Genomic DNA, 20,732 nt, shown 5'->3' on the forward strand with positions numbered 1-20,732 from the left:
TCCCGTCACCCCTAGACATCAGCATCTTCTCCCACAGTGCCCGAATGCGAGGGCATGGGGAGCCCCGGCGCCCACCTTGTGACCCCCTGGCCGACACCATCGACAGCTCAGGGCCCTCCCTGACCCTGCCCAATGGGGGCTGCCTCTCAGCCGTGGGGCTGCCACCTGGGCCAGGCCGAGAGGCCCTGGAGAAGGCCCTGGTCATCCAGGAGTCAGAGAGGTGAGTGGGGGTTGCTCTCAGGCACGTGACTAGGGCTGGGGCTGGAACGGTGGATGTGATGCTGATGTTGAGGCTGATGCTCGAATCTGAGGAACCCACGGCCTCCCCCACCCTCCCCGTGGCAGGCGGAAGAAACTCCGTTTCCACCCCCGGCAGTTGTACCTGTCAGTGAAGCAGGGGGAGCTGCAGAAGGTGATCCTGATGCTGTGTGAGTGTTCCGCTCATTCGTTCAGCAGACCTTGATTGAGCACCCATGGTATACCAGGCCCTGGGCTGGGGGCCAGGAGTGCAGCAGTGAAGGACATTGTCCTTTCCCCGAAGGACTTAGTGTGGTGGGGGACACAGACACAGATAACCCAGAATGATGGGGACTGGTGATGATGAGCACATAGGCTCTGGGTACTGTTCTGAGTGCTTATACACGTTCACTCACTTCAGCCTTTCCAGCAGAGGCCCAGAGAGGCTAACCACCTTGCCTAGTGGCGTAGCAGCGGTACTAAGGGGCAGGACCAGTTTGATCCCAGGCAGGGCTGGTGCTCTTCACTCCTTACTCTGATAAGTGCCACGGTGGAGGCAACACAGAGAAGGCCCAGGAGGTGCCCTAACCCAGGTTGGGGCCCTGAGAAGCCTTCGTGGAGGAGGTGCCACCTGCCCCCTAGCTCGCTTACCACTGTCCCTCCCTCTCCCGGTGTGGCGGGCTCTCCCCGCAGTGGACAACCTGGACCCCAACTTCCAGAGCGACCAGCAGAGCAAGCGCACGCCTCTGCACGCAGCCGCCCAGAAGGGCTCCGTGGAGATCTGCCACGTGCTGCTGCAGGTCAGCACAGGCCCGGCCCTCTGCCTCATTGACCAGGCCCTGGGACCCTTCCCCTGCCCACCCGCTCCCTGGTGCCAGCCTACATGCCCCCTGGTCGCAGGCTGGAGCCAACATCAATGCAGTGGACAAGCAGCAGCGGACGCCGCTGATGGAGGCCGTGGTGAACAACCACGTGGAGGTAGCACGGTACATGGTGCAGCGCGGCGGCTGTGTCTACAGCAAGGTGCGGCTGCCGGCAGGCCAGGGCCTGGGGTCAGGGACCCGGTTAGAGGTGCGCCAGTCAGAGGACTCATCTGCCCACATCTCCCCCAGGAAGAAGACGGCTCCACCTGTCTCCACCATGCAGCCAAAATTGGGAACTTGGAGATGGTCAGCCTGCTGCTCAGCACAGGACAGGTGGACGTCAACGCCCAGGTCAGCGGCCCCGGCTGCCCGCCCAGCCCAGCCCCAGGGCCTTGGCTTAGCCTCAGGCATTGGGCCCCCCTTTCTCCTTGGCTGATCTCTGACCCTTCCCCTGCCTCTCACACTGCTCCAGTCTGTTGCCGTCTTTTTTCCCTCTTTATTGTATTTCTCTTCACTCTTTTTTCTCTTTCTTGCTTCTTTCTCTTTATCGGTTTTCCGAATAATGAGTTGCAGCCTTAATCTCTGGAACGGTCTAATGAGATTCTTTATTAACTTAGTTTTTCCTATGTTGGATGTGTTTTAGTCTCTTACTGTCATTCTTCTCCATCTTTGGCTCAGTCCATCCTTTGTCCAGGAGGACCCCCTAGAAGTAGGCTCCTGTGGCTTCTGATAGGACCCAGTAGCCTTTGAGAGCAAACTTACCTTTCAGCACATTTCCTGCCCCAGACTCAGAATCTACTGTTTCTCTAAGAAACTCTGGTTCCTTTAAATAGGAAAAATTTGGGGCTGGCCCAGTGGCATAGCAGTTAAGTTCGCGCACTCCGCTTCAGTGGCCTGGGGTTCGTGGGTTTGGATCCTGGGCACAGACCTACACCCCACTTATCAAGCCATACTGTGGTGGCGTCCCACATATAAAGTAGAGGAAGATGGGCACGGATGTTAGTCCAGGGCCAATCTTCCTCAGCAAAAAGAGAAGGACTGACAACAGATATTAGCTCAGGGCTAGTCTTCCTCACAAAAAAAAAAAAAATTTTTTAGAGATTACGATCTGTGTGCTTAGGGATATTTGTTGCTATTGGGTCACTGCTTCTAGGACTGTTGAGTAGGCAGACTTGGGAAATAAGTATTTTTTAGAAAGAGAAAAATTACTCCACAGCCTTGAGCGATAGACTCTATCAGTCCCGTCTTATAGATGAGGAAACTGAGATCTAGCCATGTTAGGTCACTTGCCTGAGGTCCCGCAGCGAGAGTGGTGGAGCTGGGGCTCCCGCTCCAGGGTGCGTGCTGTGGACCACATGCTGCTTTGGTGAGCAAGGCCGGCTGCTGGGGTGCCCTGGGGCAGAGCAAGGGCTGCCCCACATCCTCCTCCCTCCTTCTGCACCCACAGGACAGTGGGGGATGGACACCCATCATCTGGGCTGCAGAGCACAAGCACATCGAGGTGATCCGCATGCTGCTGACACGAGGCGCCGACGTCACCCTCACAGACAATGTGAGTGAGAGTTTGGTTGGGGTGGGGGGTGTAGAGACGGCCCCAGGGCCCTGGGCAAGGTGGAGCCTGGGCCCATCCCTCCCCCTCCTGCCTCCACAGGAGGAAAACATCTGCCTGCACTGGGCCTCCTTCACCGGCAGTGCTGCCATCGCGGAGGTCCTCCTGAACGCCCGCTGCGACCTTCATGCTGTCAACTACCATGGGGACACACCCCTGCACATCGCAGCCCGAGAGAGCTACCACGACTGCGTGCTGTGAGCCACCCACCCACCCCACACCCCAACACCCCTCTACCGCCTCTCGCAGCCCCAGACCCCACGGGCTTCCTGTCCCCTCCCAGGTTGTTCCTGTCACGTGGGGCGAACCCTGAACTGCGGAACAAGGAGGGGGACACAGCATGGGACCTGACTCCTGAGCGCTCCGATGTGTGGTTTGCGCTCCAGCTCAACCGCAAGCTTCGGCTCGGGGTGGGAAATCGGGCCATCCGCACTGAGAGGATCATCTGCCGGTGAGCCCCGGACCTCTCTGCACCCAGACCACCTCCCACCCCTCCCCAGGCCCCACTGAACCCTCAGAATGTCCCCCAGACATTCCTATGCCCCACTGAGTCCCCAGAACCACCTCTGGCTACACCCTGACTAGGGCCGCCAGATACAGCAAATAAAAATAGAGAACAGCTAGTTAAATTAGAATCTCAGATGAGCAGTGCATGCTTTTTTAGTGTAAGAGTGTCCCATGCAGTATTTGGGACATATCTATGCTAAAAAATTTTTTCTCATTTGTCTGAAATCCAAATTTAACTGAATATCCTGCGTTTTATCTGGCAACCTTAACTCCCCACACCCTGATGAACCCCCAGAACCACCCCTTCCCTCCTGCAGCCCCCTCCCCAGACCTCAGGAACCTCCCAGCCCTCTTCTTGCACTCAGGGGAGCCGCTCGCCCCATGCTCTAGCCCCCCAGCCCCGTCTCCCTTCCTCCAGGGATGTGGCTCGGGGCTACGAGAATGTGCCCATTCCCTGTGTCAATGGTGTGGACGGGGAGCCCTGCCCCGAGGATTACAAGTACATCTCGGAGAACTGCGAGACGTCCACCATGAACATCGACCGCAACATCACCCACCTGCAGGTGAGCGGGGGGCTGGGTCCTCCCAGAGGGATGCCCAGAGCTGCCCAGTACAGTTGGGCAAGTTGTGGGCCAACAAGGGCAGCTGGCAGGGGAAGGGGCTGAAAGGGAGCTCTGGTGTGGGCTTGCGTCCACCTGGGGAAGGGGTCCTTTTCCTAGAACACATGAAGGTGTCATGTGGGTTCATGGTAGCCCTGGGGACAACCCCGTCAGCAACATCTTGATTCTCCTTCACCCGGGACCATCACCACCTGCTGTCGTAAAACGGACCCTAGAGAAAGGACAGCAGCTGGGGGCCAGGGAGCACCGGGAGCTGAGGGGCCAAGGCCGGTTCGGGGGGTTGAGCTGATGTCTGACTCCCCCCCAGCACTGCACGTGTGTGGACGACTGCTCCAGCTCCAACTGCCTGTGCGGCCAGCTCAGCATCCGCTGCTGGTATGATAAGGTGTGTGCCCTCGCCCTGGCCACTCCCTCGGAGAAGTTGGCCTCTAAAGAACGCCGACTCCCTGGGACCTTGTCCCTCACCTCCTGCCCTGTGGGGGGAGGTGGCAGACAGGGCAGGGCAGGACCTAGGATTCCCGGACAGAGATGGGCCTGGCCCAGGTACATGCAAATCAAGGGGATGATTGTGTACTTCCTGTTGGCCAAACTCGGAGCATCTGTGGCCTCCCCCAGCCCATCCTCCCTTTCTCTGGAGTCTTGGGAGTCCTGGACAGCTGAGGTGGACACCACACTGTCCTCCCCCCTCAACCCCAGGACGGGCGGCTGCTCCAGGAATTTAACAAGATCGAGCCCCCACTGATTTTCGAGTGTAACCAGGCGTGCTCCTGCTGGAGGAACTGCAAGAACCGCGTAGTACAGAGCGGCATCAAGTGAGGCCCCGCCCTCACCCCTCCTCACCCCCCTTTCTCCCCTTCCGTGGGGCGCTTCCAGGTCCCTCCACCCAACATCACCCTCTCTCCCACCCCCAGGGTGCGACTGCAGCTCTACCGAACAGCGAAGATGGGCTGGGGGGTCCGTGCCCTGCAGACCATCCCCCAGGGGACCTTCATCTGCGAGTGAGTAGGGGGTCCCTTGGCTCCTGCGGGTGAGAGGATGGGTGCATGGCCACTGCTGACTCCCAAGCCTCCCTCTCTGGCCTGGTCCCTGACAGGTCCCACCTCTTCTCGCTGCCCCCTCTCCGGCCAGCCTCCCGACTCCCCTCCCCACAGCCAAGGACCACACCTGCCTCTACTCTGCCCAGACTGGGGGGTGTCACCACTGCCTGTATCTTCCCTCCTCCCCTCCCCCTCGGTATATTTCCCAGCCTCATACACCCTCTTCCCTGCCCTTCCAGCTGGGGTAAGCACCAGTTTTGGAGACAGACCTAGGTCTGAGCCCTGCTCTGCCGCTGGGTGTCCTTGGCTAAGTTACTTAACCTCTTTGAGCCTCATTTTTCTTGTCAAAATGGAGGTGATAACGGGTGCCTTTCTGTCCACCTCCTCAGAGGCCTCATCCCTCTCCGTCAGTTCTTTCTCTGACCAGCATCTGTAACCTCCCCCTGGCTCCTACCCCAGGGCCTTCAAACTTAATCTCGGTCTCCTTTGGCCTTTAAAAAAACAAGCCCTCAGCCTCCTTTGTGTATGTAAGGGACCATCCATTTTCTCTGTCATGTCATCTCCCAACTTCCCAGACAAGTGGCCCCTTCTTCCTGGGCCCGTTCCCCCACCATCCACTCACTGCTCATTCCTGCCCAACTTTGCCTCTGCCCTCCTTACCCTTCAGCTGATGCTCCCCCCCGACCCCAACCTGAGTATCTTGGTCCTCATTCTCTTGGCTTCTGCCACCCCCGTTAGCTCTGGCTCCCATGACACTGTCCTCACCTCCGACGCATCCATCCTTCCTCTCCTCCAGCTCCTCTCCCTCTGCTTTCCGAATGTGAGGTCCTCATTCTTGGCTCTTTCCTGGAGTTCTTCACAGCTCCTATGGCTCCATCCCTTCCTGCAGCCCTGCCCCCTCTCCTGTCCTTCAGCCCAGCATCGCCACCACCTGCTGGGTGATTCCTAGTTCACAAACCTCCCAGTGTCTAAACCTGACCGGATTTCCCCACCCAAGCCAACTGCCTGCAGATACTAACCCCTTAACCCCAGAGTCTTGGCATGTCCGTGCTTGCCCGCTGCTTCCCCTGGCATAGCTCAAGCCCTTCCCTTTACCTTTCCTACCACTGCCTCTCCAGCTGTCCAGTGGGGACCCCAACTGGCAGGAGTGTGTCCTGTGTTGTCCCCTCACATGCGTATGTCCCCATGTTCCTCCTCCTGACCCCCTTCTGGAGGGGAGCCACCCTTCTCCTGCCCCCCTCCCCCAGATGATGTCCTCTGTCCTCCGGGCCCACTATGTCCTGGTCGCCCATCCCAGCCTCAGCCGTGTTGATCTGTGACATTCACGGACGCTGACTGGGGCAGCTGACGAAGAGTGGAAGAGGATTCCCTGGGGTTGTGAGGAGAGACGGCCTGGTCATCTTAACAACCACCTCTTCCTGCCCCCCAGATATGTCGGGGAGCTGATCTCTGATGCTGAGGCCGATGTGAGAGAGGATGATTCTTATCTCTTCGACTTGGACAACAAGGTGAGCAGGAGGCTCCTCCATCCCCCTACTCCCAGTCAGCAGATGGAAACCTGGCAGAGAGGGACTGGGTGGTCAGTGGGTAGGGAGGTTGGCCAGGCAAGCAGGATGTTGGCAGATGTGAAGAGTGACGCCCTCCCCTCAGGATGGAGAGGTGTACTGCATTGATGCTCGTTACTATGGCAACATCAGCCGCTTCATCAACCACCTGTGTGACCCCAACATCATCCCTGTCCGGGTCTTCATGCTGCACCAAGACCTGCGATTTCCACGTATTGCCTTCTTCAGTTCCCGAGACATCCGGACTGGGGAGGAGCTGGGGTGAGGCGTCCTGGGGTGAGACCAGGGGTATGGGAGATGCAGCAAGCCCGGGACCAGTAGCTGAAGGCTGAAGAGCACCTGATTTCCAGGCCTGGATTAGAGCAGAGCTTTCCAGACGGTGGTGTAAACAGAGTCCTAATCCTCCCAGAGAAATTGATGCCGTAGATTTGGGATGGGGCTCAAGACTGGATTTTTGACAAGTTCCCGAGCAGTGCTGGTGCTGCAGGTCCATAGAACATACGAGGGCTTAGAGCCTGTTGGGAGAAGAGCGGGGGTGGGTGCTTTGAGGTGGGCCTGGGCAGCTGGGTCTGGGTCCCACAGGCCCCTTGTGTTCCTCTGACAGGTTTGACTATGGCGACCGCTTCTGGGACATCAAAAGCAAATATTTCACCTGCCAGTGTGGCTCTGAGAAGTGCAAGCACTCAGCCGAGGCCATTGCCCTGGAGCAGAGCCGCCTGGCCCGCCTGGACCCCCACCCTGAGCTGCTGCCTGAGCTCAGCTCCCTGCCCCCTGTCAACCCCTGAGAGCGGACCACACCCTTCCCTCCCCACCCCTGGATGGCCACCAGCTCAGCAGCCACTTCTGCCACTTGCTGCTCACTGTCCACACCTGGGGGTGCTGCCATCTTCTCTCCCCCTACCCCTTCACACATTCCTCGGCCAGAGACCCCAGCCAGGCCCTGGAGGTCTGACAGCCTCTCTCCCAAAGCTGGTTCCTCCCTGGGATGGTGACTTCAGGGCTGGCCACCCCCCTGTTCCCCATTGCTGAAGATTGATGAATTGAAATGGGTCTCTATACCAACTGGTTTCCTTTGTTCTCAATAAATGTTGGGTTTGGTAATAACTGGGTGATGGTTGTGGGGGGGTTGGGGAGGAAGCACACACAGCCAGAGGGAATGTGGGTCCAAGGGGCAGAGCGGCTGGGAAGCAGGCTGGACAGGTGTGGCTGGTGCAGACAGCCACCCAGTGGGAGGGGAGGGTTGTTATGTAGGGGGACCACTTTGAGCAGGACCTAGTCAAGGGGTAAAAGGCAAATCTCGACACTTAATCGTTGGCGGGAGGGCGTGGCTGTAAGTGTACCATAGTTGAGGTTGTTTGCAAAACTATGAAGGATTTTCTTAGAGCGAGTAAAGTCCTCCAGGCCATGGTCCATAGGCCTGCAGCAAGGAGCCTTGAGCCCCTGTCCCACGCTCGGCGTTCCCGCCCTCTGGCACTGAGTTGAGAAGGAGGAACTAGAGTGTGTCGGGGACCACAGGCGGAGGTGGGGCTGTGACGTGTTTGGGGGCGGAGCGGGCGGCAGGTGAGTCGCCAGGTCTCCAAGGCTCCAATCACTCCGGAGACTGAGCCATGGGGGGAAAGCAGGACGGGGACGAGAACGAGGCCTATGGTGAGGCTGGGGGCAGAGGCTGGGGTGGAGGCCCCAGACCGTGTGGAGGGAGGGGACGCCTGCCTTGGCCCACATCAGGAAAGGGTGGCTGGGGCTGGCCCCAGGAAAAGGAGCTAAGGGGAGTCCTGAGTCCCTGAGGGGAGGGCCCTGGAAAGGAGCTGATGGAAGGAGGCAGAGTCAGGGTCCTGGGAGGAAGACGGGGTTCAGGGTCTGGAGTTTGTTGCTGGAGAGCCCTTGAGGAGTGAAGCTGGGGTCTCCATGGAGAGTTGGGGCTGGAGTTCCTAGGAAGAAGGGGATTTAGGCCTGGACTCTGAGTCCCTCAGGGCAGGGCCCAGGGAAGCAAAGCCTGAATGGAAGGAGGCAGGGTCAGGATCCTGAGCAGGGGGCTGAGTCTCAGGGGCTGGGAGTGTCATGTTCTGTGGAGCCTGCCTTCGACGGGTGAAGCTGGGGTCTGAGCCTTTCAGGAGGAACAGCTGGAGTTCCTCCTCCTGAGGAGGAGGAGTTTCAGCCTGGATTCTGGGTCTCTGAGGGGAAAAGGTACTGCCTGCCGGGGTCTCTGTGAGCAGTGGCAGGGGGTCCCTGTGAGGAGTTGGGGCTGTAGGTCTTTGTGGAGATGGGGTTGGGGCCTGCCTCTGAGGTCTCTGTTAGGAGTGGGAGCCTGTCTTCGGGTACCTTGAGGAATAGGGGCAGGGGCCTTCTGGTGTCCCTGTGAAGAGTAAGGCCTGAGGGGAGAAGGAACAGGGAGCCTGTCTCCAGAATCTCTGTGAGGAACAAGGACTGGGGGCCCGTCCCAGGGATCCCAAGGATTAGGGGTGGTAGCCTGAGGGAAGAGGGAATGGGGATGAGCCTCTGGGATCCCTGTAAGCAATAAGGGCTAGGGGTCTGCCTGCAGAGGTCGCTTGGGGCTTGGGGGTCTGAGCTCCTGGTCTGGAGGGTAGGGAACCCCAAGCGAGAGGCCTCCCAGACGCAAAGCTTGGGCCCCAAAGGGGTCTAAGGGAAGTAGCAGTGAGGACTTCCCAGGAGACTTCCTGGAACAGCTTTGGGTCAATCATTGATCTCATGTCCAAGAGCCATGGAGGAACAGAGTCCAGAGCACCTGGGGAGAAAGGACCCCACCCCTGCCACACTCTTGCCCAGCCCTCCACCCTCCCTCCTCAGTGCCCACACGGACCCTGGCTGCCTGGCCCCACCTACTCCCTGTGTGTACTCAGGGAGGACCCGGAACAGGACATGGCCACAATCTCAACCAGAGGGCTCAGGTGTCACTGTGACTGCTCACCCAGAGACTGCCAGTGGCCTGGGAACCGAGGTCCCTTCGGGTGGAGGTCTACAGGGTGCCCCCTTCCTCCCCAGGCCCCACAAGGGTTGATACCTTTGGCTCCAATTTCTTTCCCCATGGCCTCAGGCAAGACGGTGGAGGTAGGGCCTGGGGCAGATGTGGGGAAGGGCTGTGACCTCCCTGAGGGGCTCTGGATCTGTGCCCACCCTGGGCAGGGTACAGGAAGGGGAGAGGGACAAGGATGGGGACATGAGGGCCACTGAGATGGCTGAGACGGATGGCTGGATATGTCCCATATCCCAGCTGGAGGGAGACTCAGGAGAAATGGGCCAGGGTGGGGGCAGGAGGCGAGGGCTATTTCCCTGCCGACAGCCTTGAGTTGTGAGTCAGAAATGACCCCTAAAGGCTCCCCTTTCGCCTCCCTCCAAGGCCCCCAGAGTGGAGTTCACGGTGAGCGTTCCAGCTGTTGACCGGGCCTTGATCCTACCTCTCCAGCTCTCCAAATCCTCCCCTGCCAGCCCTGCCTGTCTGTCTCCCTCCAACTCCTGAGGGCCAAGGAGGATCTTGAGGGTCAGGGAGGACCTTGGGGCAGAGAAGGACTTGGGAGGGACAGGAAACAGGGAAAGAGACTCCTCTCGGTGCCTCACTTTCCACATTCCTCTCCATGCCCCTCAGGGAAACCAGTCAAATATGACCCCTCCTTTCGAGGCCCTATCAAGAACAGGTGAGTTCTAGGCACTGCGCTGCTGCAAGCCGGTGTATGTCTTAGTTTAGCTTTGTATTTGCTGAAATATTGGTAAGAAGCTTGTGAAAAAGAAAACTCCTGCCCCAGGAGAGTGGAGAGATTGTCATGTATGGAGGGGGCACACGGGGGCTTCCGGGACGCTGGTGATGTTCTGTTTCTTGACCTGGGAGCTGGCCACACCGGCATGAGCCCTTTGGGGAAATGCATCCAGCTGAGCACTTAAGAGTTGTGTACTTTTCTGTGTTATACTTCAGAAGAAAGTTTACCACCCGGAAAAAGATTTTCTTAAAAAAATAAAACCGGGGCTGGGCCCCGTGGCATAGTGGTTGTGTGTGCGTGCTCTGCTGCTGGTGGCCCGGGTTAGGATCCAGGGCGCGCACCGACGCACTGCTTGTCAGGCTGTGCTGTGGCAGAGTCCCATATAAAGTGGAGGAAGATAGGCACAGATGTCAGCCCAGGGCCAGTCTTCTTTTTTTTTTATAATTTTTTATTTATTTCCCCCCCCCAAAGCCCCAATAGATAGTTGTATGGCATAGCTGCACATTCTTCTAGCTGCTGTATGTGGGACGCGGCCTCAGCATGGCCGGAGAAGCAGTGCGTCGGTGCACGCCCGGGGTTCCAAACCCCGGGCCGCCAGCAGCGGAGCGCATGCACTTAACCGCTAAGCCACGGGCCGGCAGGGCCAGTCTTCCTCCAGAAAAAGAGGAGGATTGGCATAGATGTTAGCTCAGGGCTGATCTTCCTCACAAAAAAAATAAAAATATAAAACCTACCGTTGCCCCCACTCTTCAGCATTCCCCAGCTCTCCAACCCACAACTCCTCCAGACCATGCTCCCCGCACCCCCTCTCCAAAGGCTTCCCCTGTTTCTCTCCCAGGGGCTGCACAGATATCATCTGCTGTGTCCTCTTCTTTGTCTTCATTCTCGGTTACATCGCGGTGGGGCTCGTGGGTGAGTTTCCAGCTGCGCAGAGCTGGGGCAGCAGCCGGGGGCAATAACCGAGGGAGGAACAATACCCACGGCTGCTCCTCTGAAGTCCCTGCCCTCCCCCTCCGCTAACTCATCTCTATGTGTCTCTGTCTCCAGCCTGGGTGTATGGAGACCCCCGGCAAGTCCTCTACCCCAGGAACTCTACCGGGGCGTACTGCGGGATAGGGGTGAACAAGTGAGTATGAAGGCAGGAAGAGGGGGCAGGAGGGAGGGGAGGTGGGGAATGCAGGGGACCCCCCAATACTCAAGCTCCAGACCCTTTCCCTGTTGTTCCCACTCCCCTCAGCCTCCCTAAATCTCACCACTCCAGGCCACATTGAGAATCATCGTTGCTGGGCAGTTGGCTTCTGAGACCCCAGAACTGGGAGGCAGTGTAGAGTCACGGTTAAGTGTGTGGGTTTTAGAGTTTACAGATTGGCGTTTGAATCCCCAGCTGAGCTGAGTAAATTCTGATTGTGTGGCCTTGGGCAAGGTCCTCGGAAGGATGATCCCAGAAGCGATGCTATCAGTCCCCGCATGCAGGAAACGTTCAACAAATAACAAAACCTCTAACATTTATATGGTGTTTACTACATTCCGGACAGGCCGTGTACTTATTACACATACAAACTCACTTAAATCCTATGAGGTAGGTATTATTATTTTGCACGTGATGAAATGAGACTGTGCTCATTACTGACTTGCTCAAGGTCATAAATCTGGGTGGTAACTTGGTTCCAGAGTTCAAGCTCTTAACCATTTGTTAGCAGTTGCAATGCTGAATTACTCTGGGAAATCTTTCGAGTGTCTCTGGTACCTCCCCAGCTGCCCTGAGCTTCCTGCGGCCAGGAGCTGGGTGATGTGTGTCTGCGCCACACTGGGCCCACTGTACTCTTAACACGTGGCCCTGGCAGTCCCCCCTCTCCCCCAACGCCTGACCAGGCCCTGATGCACATGCTTCCTCTTCTCTTACAGAGATAAACCGTATCTCCTGTACTTCAACATCTTCAACTGCATCCTGGCCACCAACATCATTACAGTCTCTATGAACGGCCTGCAATGCCCCACACCCCAGGTCAGAGCCTGGGACCTGCCTCTGCCCAGACCTCCCCCAGTGTCTGAGTACCAGCCCCTCAGCATGCTCTCTGCCCCCAGGTGTGTGTGTCCTCCTGCCCAGAGGCTGCATGGACCGTGCAAGTAAACCAGCTCTCACAGACAGTCGGGGAGGTCTTCTACACTGCAGATAGAAACTTTTGTCTGCCAGGGGTGCCTTCGGATATGGTGAGCGCTGCCCCTAAAGTCATCACTGTCATCAAGCAGTTGGGTAGATGACTTTGGTGATGGTGGTGGTGGTGGTGAGGGGGCTCACTCCTTCATCCTGCTCTGTGTCTGTGTGTCTGTCTGTCCTCCCCCCACCCCCCAGATAGTGCATGAAAGCCTGACAGAGGAGCTCTGCCCCAGTTTCCTCCTCCCTTCCACTCCAGGTGAGAAGCCACATTCCTTCCTCAGGCATCATCTAGTCCTGTATTGATTGCTCAAATGAGGAAACCAGGCCCAGAGAGAGTAAAGCCACACAGCTGATCTGCAGGAAAATTGGAATTAGCATCAGGTCTTCATTTGTCTCTCTGCTGCATGACCCTGCAGTCAGAGCATCAGGGTTGACTGAGCCTCTACTTTGTGCCAGGCACTGGGGATAGACGCAGGGAAGATGAAAACTGCTCCCTGTTTGAGCTACATTCTAGGAGAGATCAGAGATGTTCACAAAGAGGCTGCATGAGAATCCCATGAAAATATATGGGTGAATCTACACACACACATTTACATATGTGCACAGGAAACAGACTGGAAGGATGTTCATCCAAATTTTATAAGTGAATGTGGCCGGGTGGTGGGTCACAGTGGACTTTTTTTTTCCGTATGCTCTTCTTTCCAAGAGTAAATGTCATTTTGTATGTGTGTGTGTGTATGTGAGGAAGATCAGCCCTGAGCTAACATCCGATGCCAATCTTCCTCTTTTTGCCGAGGAAGATTGGCCCTGGGCTAACATCCGTGCCCATCTTCCTCCCTTACTTTATATGGGACACCACCACAGCATGACTTGACAAGCAGTGCATCGGTGCGTGCCCAGGATCTGAATCTGCAAACTCCTCTAAAGTGGAGCGCATGCACTTAGCCACTATGCCACCGAGCTGGCCCCTAAATGTCATTTTTTAATAGGAAAAAAATCTTTAATTATAGCATGAGAAAAGATATCCAGTTCTCTATATAAGTACAATAGGAAGTATCTCAAATGAATGCTCCAAAGTCAGACAGATCTGGATTTAAATTCCAGTATTTTCCAGCTGTGTGGTCTCAGGACAATTATTCAACCTCTCTGAGCCTTGTCTCCTCATCTTTAGAATGTAAATGCCAAAGCAAACCTGCCTGGCAAAGTTGTCATGAGGGTGGTGATAAATCACTCTGTAGGCACATAATAGGAGCCACAGGAGATGAGATGGGGTGAGAGGCTTCCTGGAGGAGGTGAGGTGGAGGTGGAGCTGAACAGAGAGTAGTGGATGGGATTTCTGGAGGAGGCAGAGTACTCAGAGAGAGATGCAGCAAGAGCCAAGGTACAGAGGTGAGGGCAAAGGGGCTGGGCTCAGCAGGCTGGGCTGTGAAGCCTGGCCATGAGCATGGGAACTCTCCAGGACAGAGCCTCTGGAGGCATCTGAGCAGCAGAGTGAGCCATGGCTCACTCATTCTAGAGCCATAGAATGATGAGGTCCGTGCTGAGCCATGGTCTCCCTGGCACTCGGGCAGAGGGGGGATTGATGGGTGGCAAGGTTAGGGTGGAGGCACTGTAAGAGTCAGGCCAGAGTAGAGGAGAGGCTGAACCCAGGCAGTGGCAGGGAGGGGGGGAGGGGGTATTACGAGACAGCAAAGGAAGTGTGGACGGGGCTCCGTGGGGCATGAGTTCCCATTCGGAATAAAGAGCAGCCCTCTGAGAGGGGCAGAGTCCATTCTCCTCCCTCTCCTAAGGGCACTATGGCCTGGGGTGGGGGCCAGAGACTTTCAAGGCAAAGTTCTGGCCCTCCCATCCAGGACTCTGTTCTCTCCCTCCAGCTCTGGGGCGTTGTTTTCCATGGCCCAATAGTACTCTGCCCGAACTCTCAGGGATCAGCAACACTTCCGTCTCCGAGGGGATCAGGTGGGCATCCCCCTGCCTCCACACCTCTGTCCTGCACCCCTTCCCACCCACAGCCCCATCTGACTCAGTCTCTCCCCAACAGTGGTCTTCTTGACAAGATCAATGCCCGTGACATCAGTATTAAGATCTTTGAAGACTTTGCCCACTCCTGGTATTGGATTCTTGTGTGAGTCACCGGATTCCTCTGGTCTCTCATTCTTCTCTTTTCCCCTCCCTGATCCTCTATGCCCTAGCCCACTGTCTGAAACAGAGACTTTGGACAGGGGAGGAGGAGCCAGAGCTCTGAATGGACCCCAAACCCAACAGGATTTATGAGAGAAAGGGGGTCTAATCTGGGGGTATTGGGGATGTGAGGAAAGCATTTGGGGGCCTCTGAAAGGGGAAAGACTTAAGAGCCAGGAGTGACCCTTATCTACCTCACCCTGCCTGCAGTGGCCTAGGTGTGGCTCTGGTCCTGAGCCTACTGTTTATCCTGCTTCTGCGCCTGGTGGCCGGGCCCCTGGTGCTAGTGCTGATCCTGGGGGTGCTGGGCGTGCTGGCCTATGGCATCTACCACTGCTGGAAGGAGTACCGAGTGCTGCGGGACGAGGGTGCCTCCATCAACCAGCTGGGCTTCACCACCAACCTCAGCGCCTACCGCAGCGTTCAGGAGACCTGGCTGGCGGCACGTGAGTGCTCTGCCCACCTCCAAATCACCAGCTGCCCAAGGGCTGCCCTGGGCCATGCCCAGCCCTGGCCCTGACCCAGGCCCCTTTGCTCCCTGTCCACCTTCAGTGATCGTGCTGGCTGTGCTTGAAGGCATCCTGCTGCTGATGCTCATCTTCCTGCGGCAGCGGATTCGCATCGCCATCGCCCTCCTGACGGAGGCCAGCAAGTCAGGGCCTGCCTGGGATGGAGATGGGGCTGAGGGCAGGGATGTGGGCCAGGCATGGAGGTGCTGGGAAGATGGCAGGGAGCCCTGGAGGGGGGGAGACAAGCGCAGTGGTTAACACTGCTGTGTGACTTAGCCTTTCTGAGCCTCAATTTACCCATCTGTAAAATGGGGGCCATAATAGTTCCTACCTTGCAGGGTTATCAAGAGGATTAAGTGAGTTAGTGTCTTTGAAGTGCCTAGAACATGACATGGCCCTCTATAAGGGTTGGGCATAGTGGTAGTGGTTGCTGGGTGCGGTGGCAGGAACCCAGGCAGGGAGGAGAAGCAGCAGCTTGCTCCCAACCAGGACCCACTTGCCAGACGGGTCAAGAGACTACACTCCGAGGATTCTCTTGCCTTACTCTCCCTGAAGCTGGCCCAGGTGGCTTCTCTGTGACTCTAGTTTCCTCTAAGGGTCCCTTGAGCCTGCTTTATTCAATTCGGTTCATTCAGTGAGCACCTACTATGTGCTCAGCCTGGGGGATGGAGCAGCCCCTGGCAAGGGCAGAGGTGGGGCCCTTGCCAGGTCAGCCCTGTGAGAGGAAGGGTGGGGGCCGGGGGCCAGGGCCATGCCAGTGGACAGCTTCCATCTCCCTGCAGGGCCGTGGGACAGATGATGTCCACCATGTTTTACCCGCTGGTCACCTTTGTCCTCCTGCTCATCTGCATCGCCTACTGGGCCATGACTGCTCTGTATCCTTTGCCCACACAGCCGGGCCCTCCTGGAGTCCGTGGGGGGTGGAGGGGAGACAAGGCGGTACTCGCCCACACACAGTGCTTCAGTGCAGTTGGAAGAAGGCGCTGCTTCCTCCAGGCAGGCACGGTCCTGCACCTGGGCAGAGTTGAAAGAGTGAGCCCAGGCTGAACTCCCCTTTGTGCAGGGAACAACCTGCACAAGACCCTGGGAAGAGGTCCCTGCGGGGGGGGACCTGTAGAGACCCCCATATGACCATGCTTTCCTTGACTCCCCTCTGGCTACCTGGCCACATCCGGGCAACCTCAGTATGTCCTCTGGGCGCCCAACGTCAGTGTACCCGGCTGTGAGAGCGTGCTAGTGAATGAATCATGCGACCCCACGGTGAGGGCATTTGGGGTGGACATCAAGGGGGCACCAAAATGGCCGAGGGGACCTTAGGTGCCTACTGGTCCAAATGCCTCATTATGCAGAGGTGACTGAAGACCAGAGAGGGCAAGGGGCTCATTCAATGTCACACAACAGGCCCCCAGCAGAGCCAGAAAGGGAGCCAGTCTGCTGACTACAGATCTAGTACTCCTCCCGCTGAGCCACCATTATGCAGGGAAGGAAACTTAGGCTGGAAGAGGAGGCACAGGGCCAGGCCCTGGGGAAGCTAGATACCAGAACTTCACCCCTCCTCAGAACATTCCTCTGCTAGGTGGACCATTAACCACTTCACCAGCCCGAACTCAGTCCACTTATCTGTAAAATGGAGATAATCATAATACCTGTCCCTCAGAGTAACTAAGAAGATTAAATGACATTGGGCACAAAAAGTGCTTAGTACAATGCCTGGCTTCTGATAAGATCTGATTATACAGTTGGTCTTCCTCCTTGGAACACAGTGCCTTAGGCAACGGGCAAGTGGGACTCCCTGGGGGGCCTGGGAGAGAAGCTGCTACCCAAAACTCTCCCCCTGAGGCTCCCAGGGAGTGGCACTGGACTATGGGCATTTACTGTCCTCAAAGCTTTCAAGTGGCCACCTCATCTGAGCTGGGACCATGGGCGGTGCCCACAGGCATTAGCCCCACTCTAAAAAAGAAGCGGGAGGCTCCTTCACATTTGTGCAGGACCTGACATGAGTAAATTTTTCCAGACACCAGAGGCAGGCACTGGGTATGCAAAGCCCCAGATCACCTGGTTCTTTCTTTGAACTTGCTCAGGGTCTCGCAGTGGAGACTGACACAAGCCCACAATTACATGCAAAGCGGAAAGTGGTTGGTTTCCTCATCATAAAATTTCAAACATGTACTCTGTTTCAGCAATTATCAAGATTTTGGTCACATTTCTAGAAAGGGTTGTTTTTTATTTCTGCATTTTTTATTTTTTATTACGGAAATTTTCAAACTCATACAAATGTAGAGAATCCCTACACTCGGATTCCACAACCTCCAACTTCTGCTATTCTTGTTTCATCTATCTCCCTGTGCACCGCCCCAGCTGCAAATTTTTTTTCTGGAGTTTTTTAAGGCAAATTCTGGACATTGTGCCATTTCACCTGTAAATACATCAGGATGGATCTCAACAAGATGTTTTCTTCTTTTTTTTTTTTTTTTGTGGGGAAATCAGCTCTGTGCTAACATCTGCCAATCCTCCTCTTTTTTTTGCTGAGGAAGACTGGCCCTGGGCTAACAACATCTGTGTCTATCTTCCTCCACTTTATATGGGACACTGCCACAGCATGGCTTGGCAAGCAGTACATCAGTGCGCGCCCAGGATCCGAACCGGGGAACCTCGGGCCGCCGCAGCGGAACACGTGCACTTAACTGCTCACGCCACCGGACCGGCCCAGGATGTTTTCAAAAACATAACCACTGTACCATTACCACACTCAACAAAGTTAATAATTCCTTAATACCATCTAATGCCCAGTCTGTTCAGTTTTGCTGGAAAACGTTTTGGTTGAAGTTGCAGAGGCTGCTCTGGAGGGGATTGCTGACTGAGTGCCAGGCAGAGCTAGGCGTTGGTCACAGTGCCCTTGCACCATCGAGGCTTGGAGCTCTTGTGCCCATCCGGAGACTGAAGGAAGCTAATTATGCTCACACAATAGGCAAACTGAACCCAGTTTGAACCTGGACATGGAACTCCTGGAAGGAACCAGCTCCCCAACCCGGGGAGGCTGCTACTTCCCTCCCTTTCTACTCTGGGAGTGGCAGGAGCTGGCTGGAAATGGGCCAAGGCTCTACAATAAGGTCTGAAGGCTGTGCCTAAACCTATTCTGTCCCCCGCAGGACCAGCCCGTGAACTCCTCCTGCCCAGGGCTGACATGCGTCTTCCAGAGCTACTTGTCCACAGGCGTGGCACAACGTTCTCTCTTCAACTTGCAAATCTACGGGGTCCTGGGGCTATTCTGGACCCTCAACTGGGTACTGGCCCTGGGCCAGTGTGTCATGGCTGGGGCCTTTGCCTCCTTCTACTGGGCCTTCCATAAGCCCCAGGACATCCCCACCTTTCCTCTGAGCGCTGCCTTTATCCGCACAATCCGGTAAGCCCGGGACAGAGGGCTGGGAATTGTGAGCCTGGGAGTCCCGGAGGTACTGGGGCTGCCTCTGACTACCTAACCCCTCTGAAGTTACCACACCGGGTCGCTGGCCTTCGGAGCCCTCATCCTGACCATTGTGCAGATAGTTCGGGTCATCTTTGAGTACATTGACCACAAACTGAGAGGTGAGCTGAGTTCGGGGGCTGGGGAAGGCCAGGCTGAGCAGCTGGATCCTCTGCGCGGGGATGTCAGGGGCTAGTGTCCAAACATGAGCCCCCTCACCCCCAGGAGCCCAGAACCCTGTGACCCGCTGCATCATGTGCTGCTTCAAGTGCTGCCTCTGGTGTCTGGAAAAGTTCATCAAGTTCCTGAACCGCAATGCATACATCATGGTGAGCCCCACTGTGTGAGCAACCACTTGCTCCAGGGCCCCTTGGCCCAGGTGAGCTCTCCACGGGTAACTCTGACCCTTCTGCTTCACCCAGATCGCCGTCTATGGGAAGAATTTCTGTGTCTCAGCCAAAAACGCCTTCATGCTGCTCATGCGGAACATTGTCAGGTCAGGCTGTCTCTCACCCCCATGATTTCCCACCCAACCCCGCTTCATGGGCATGCTGTGCTTAGAAGGGCCTCAAGCTTGGTTTAATGCTCTGCTGCCTCCATCTTGAAATGTGAACAGTTTTCATTTTGCATCTGTAATGGCAAATTATATAGCCAGCTCTGCTCCCAGCCCTGCCAGGCCTGTCATCCCCAACCTACCCCAACTCCCCGTACAGGGTGGTGGTCCTGGACAAAGTCACAGATCTGCTGCTGTTCTTTGGGAAGCTGCTGGTGGTTGGAGGTGTTGGTAAGGACCAGGGCTGGGAGTTACAGGGACAGAGCGCAGGGGTGCTGGGTGGCTGAAGAGATAACCTCTGGGAAGTGACACTGACCTCCAATCCTCTGGGAAGTGACACTGACCTCCAAACCTCTGGGAGTGACACTGACCTCCAGACCTCTTCCACACTGACCTCCAGACCTCTTCCACAGGAGTCCTGTCCTTCTTTTTTTTCACCGGTCGCATCCAGGGGCTGGGTAAAGACTTTGAGAACCCCCAACTCAACTATTACTGGCTGCCCATCATGGTGAGTGACTCCCCCTACTCTGCCTCACCCCTCAACTCCCCAAAGGAACCCTAACAGGCCTCGTGTCTTCCAGACCTCCATCGTAGGGGCCTATGTCATCGCCAGCGGCTTCTTCAGCGTTTTTGGCATGTGTGTAGACACGCTCTTCCTCTGTTTCTGTGAGTGACACTCCCCACCTCCTCCCCCAACTTCAAGGTACCAGACTGTTCAGGCTTTTTCGAAAACTCGGTGTTTCCAGAAACAGCGACTTTGTGAGTTAAAGGAACCAGAGCCAAAGGGAGACTCTTCTGGCATCCTCAGGCCAGGGGTTAGGGGAAGAAAGGAGGAAGGAGCTCCCAGGCCGGTAGGTTCTCCCAAGAAAGAGCATCCCAGGGCAGAGGCCTCGGGTAACTTCCCCTAGAAAATCTGGGGTAGAAGTTAGCCACAAGAGACTTCCCAGCAGGTGGCTGCAGTGAGTGGGGATTTTCTAAACCTACTGTATAAATTCAGACTCTGCGCTAACGGATTGACATGCATTTTTTCCGTTAATCCTTATTACACTATGAAGTATAGTATTATTGACCCCACTTTACAGATGAGGAAACTGAGATTATATAACCTGCCCAGTAGATTACAAAACCTGCTTGAAAAAAACAGCCGGTGGTGGTGCAGCCTGGAAACCAGGCAGCCTGTCTCTTAGTCCCCGATTTTCCCGGGGAGTGGTTGTGGCCCCCCAAGGGTCCGCTCTAACGGGTCTATGTTGCGGCTCAGTGGAGGATCTGGAGCGGAACGACGGCTCCCTGGACCGGCCCTATTACATGTCCAAGTCCCTTCTGAAGATTCTGGGCAAGAAGAACGAGGCGCCCGCGAGGGACAAGAAGAGGAAGAAGTGAGAGATGCAGCCCTGAGCCAAAGCTGCACCCTGCCTGTACAGCCTCATAGCCTCATCCGCCTTCCAGATCCCGATTTTGTAGTAAAAAGATTTTATTAAAATTGATATTTTCTTTTCTCAAAAAGTCTGGGACTTTTATTCCCTCCATGACAACCCGATGCCCATTTTTTCCCCCCAGCCTGGCTCTTTAAAATAGGCCCCGCCCCTATGATGCAGTCTAGGTGCCGCGGCCAATAAGAAGGCTCTTCCGAAGTAATGCCCGCCCATCTTCACCTCGGCCAATAATCTTCCCGCCCGGGTCACGCGCTCCGGCACTTCAAAGAGAGCCAATTGGAAGGGCT

At 56.1% G+C, this 20,732-nt stretch overlaps 2 protein-coding genes across 6 annotated transcripts in view; both read left to right on the forward strand.

Moving 5' to 3' along the window:
• EHMT2 (euchromatic histone lysine methyltransferase 2) overlaps nt 1-7,542 on the forward strand; it is a 37,304-nt gene extending 29,762 nt beyond the window's left edge. For all 5 annotated transcript variants that reach the window (XM_058554728.1, XM_058554726.1, XM_058554727.1 and 2 more), the window contains 15 exons: nt 38-220; nt 346-428; nt 931-1,037; nt 1,138-1,260; nt 1,350-1,451; nt 2,548-2,652; nt 2,752-2,906; nt 2,993-3,160; nt 3,635-3,779; nt 4,144-4,221; nt 4,533-4,648; nt 4,748-4,834; nt 6,303-6,381; nt 6,524-6,699; nt 7,043-7,542. In XM_058554728.1, the coding sequence (XP_058410711.1) occupies nt 38-220; nt 346-428; nt 931-1,037; nt 1,138-1,260; nt 1,350-1,451; nt 2,548-2,652; nt 2,752-2,906; nt 2,993-3,160; nt 3,635-3,779; nt 4,144-4,221; nt 4,533-4,648; nt 4,748-4,834; nt 6,303-6,381; nt 6,524-6,699; nt 7,043-7,223 (1,888 nt within the window). In that variant the 3' untranslated portion in view covers nt 7,224-7,542. The remainder of the gene's footprint in view (nt 1-37; nt 221-345; nt 429-930; nt 1,038-1,137; nt 1,261-1,349; nt 1,452-2,547; nt 2,653-2,751; nt 2,907-2,992; nt 3,161-3,634; nt 3,780-4,143; nt 4,222-4,532; nt 4,649-4,747; nt 4,835-6,302; nt 6,382-6,523; nt 6,700-7,042) is intronic.
• A 480-nt stretch (nt 7,543-8,022) lies between these two features.
• Nucleotides 8,023-20,509, forward strand: SLC44A4 (solute carrier family 44 member 4). The gene is made up of 21 exons (XM_058554732.1): nt 8,023-8,085; nt 10,040-10,088; nt 10,987-11,060; nt 11,196-11,274; nt 12,054-12,153; nt 12,234-12,359; nt 12,502-12,562; nt 14,181-14,265; nt 14,348-14,431; nt 14,698-14,933; nt 15,040-15,139; nt 15,779-15,871; nt 16,154-16,256; nt 18,146-18,399; nt 18,487-18,581; nt 18,685-18,788; nt 18,882-18,955; nt 19,173-19,243; nt 19,426-19,520; nt 19,594-19,678; nt 20,271-20,509. Exons 1-21 carry the CDS (start codon nt 8,046-8,048, stop codon nt 20,390-20,392), a joined length of 2,130 nt encoding a protein of 709 aa, XP_058410715.1. The 5' UTR covers nt 8,023-8,045; the 3' UTR covers nt 20,393-20,509.
• Nucleotides 20,510-20,732: the final 223 nt, after the last annotated feature.

This window comes from Diceros bicornis, chromosome 14 (assembly GCF_020826845.1).
Source record: "Diceros bicornis minor isolate mBicDic1 chromosome 14, mDicBic1.mat.cur, whole genome shotgun sequence".
In the NCBI taxonomy this organism is placed as follows: Eukaryota; Metazoa; Chordata; class Mammalia; order Perissodactyla; family Rhinocerotidae; genus Diceros; species Diceros bicornis.

What these genes read in the sequence shown, in the direction of transcription:
- SLC44A4 (XM_058554732.1), top strand. Translation starts at nt 8,046, where the DNA reads ATGGGGGGAAAGCAGGACGGGGACGAGAACGAGGCCTATG. An exon ending in GGACGAGAACGAGGCCTATG is followed by an intron (nt 8,086 to 10,039) that starts GTGAGGCTGGGG and finishes CATGCCCCTCAG; the next exon opens with GGAAACCAGTCAAATATGAC. An exon ending in CACGCTCTTCCTCTGTTTCT is followed by an intron (nt 19,679 to 20,270) that starts GTGAGTGACACT and finishes GTTGCGGCTCAG; the next exon opens with TGGAGGATCTGGAGCGGAAC.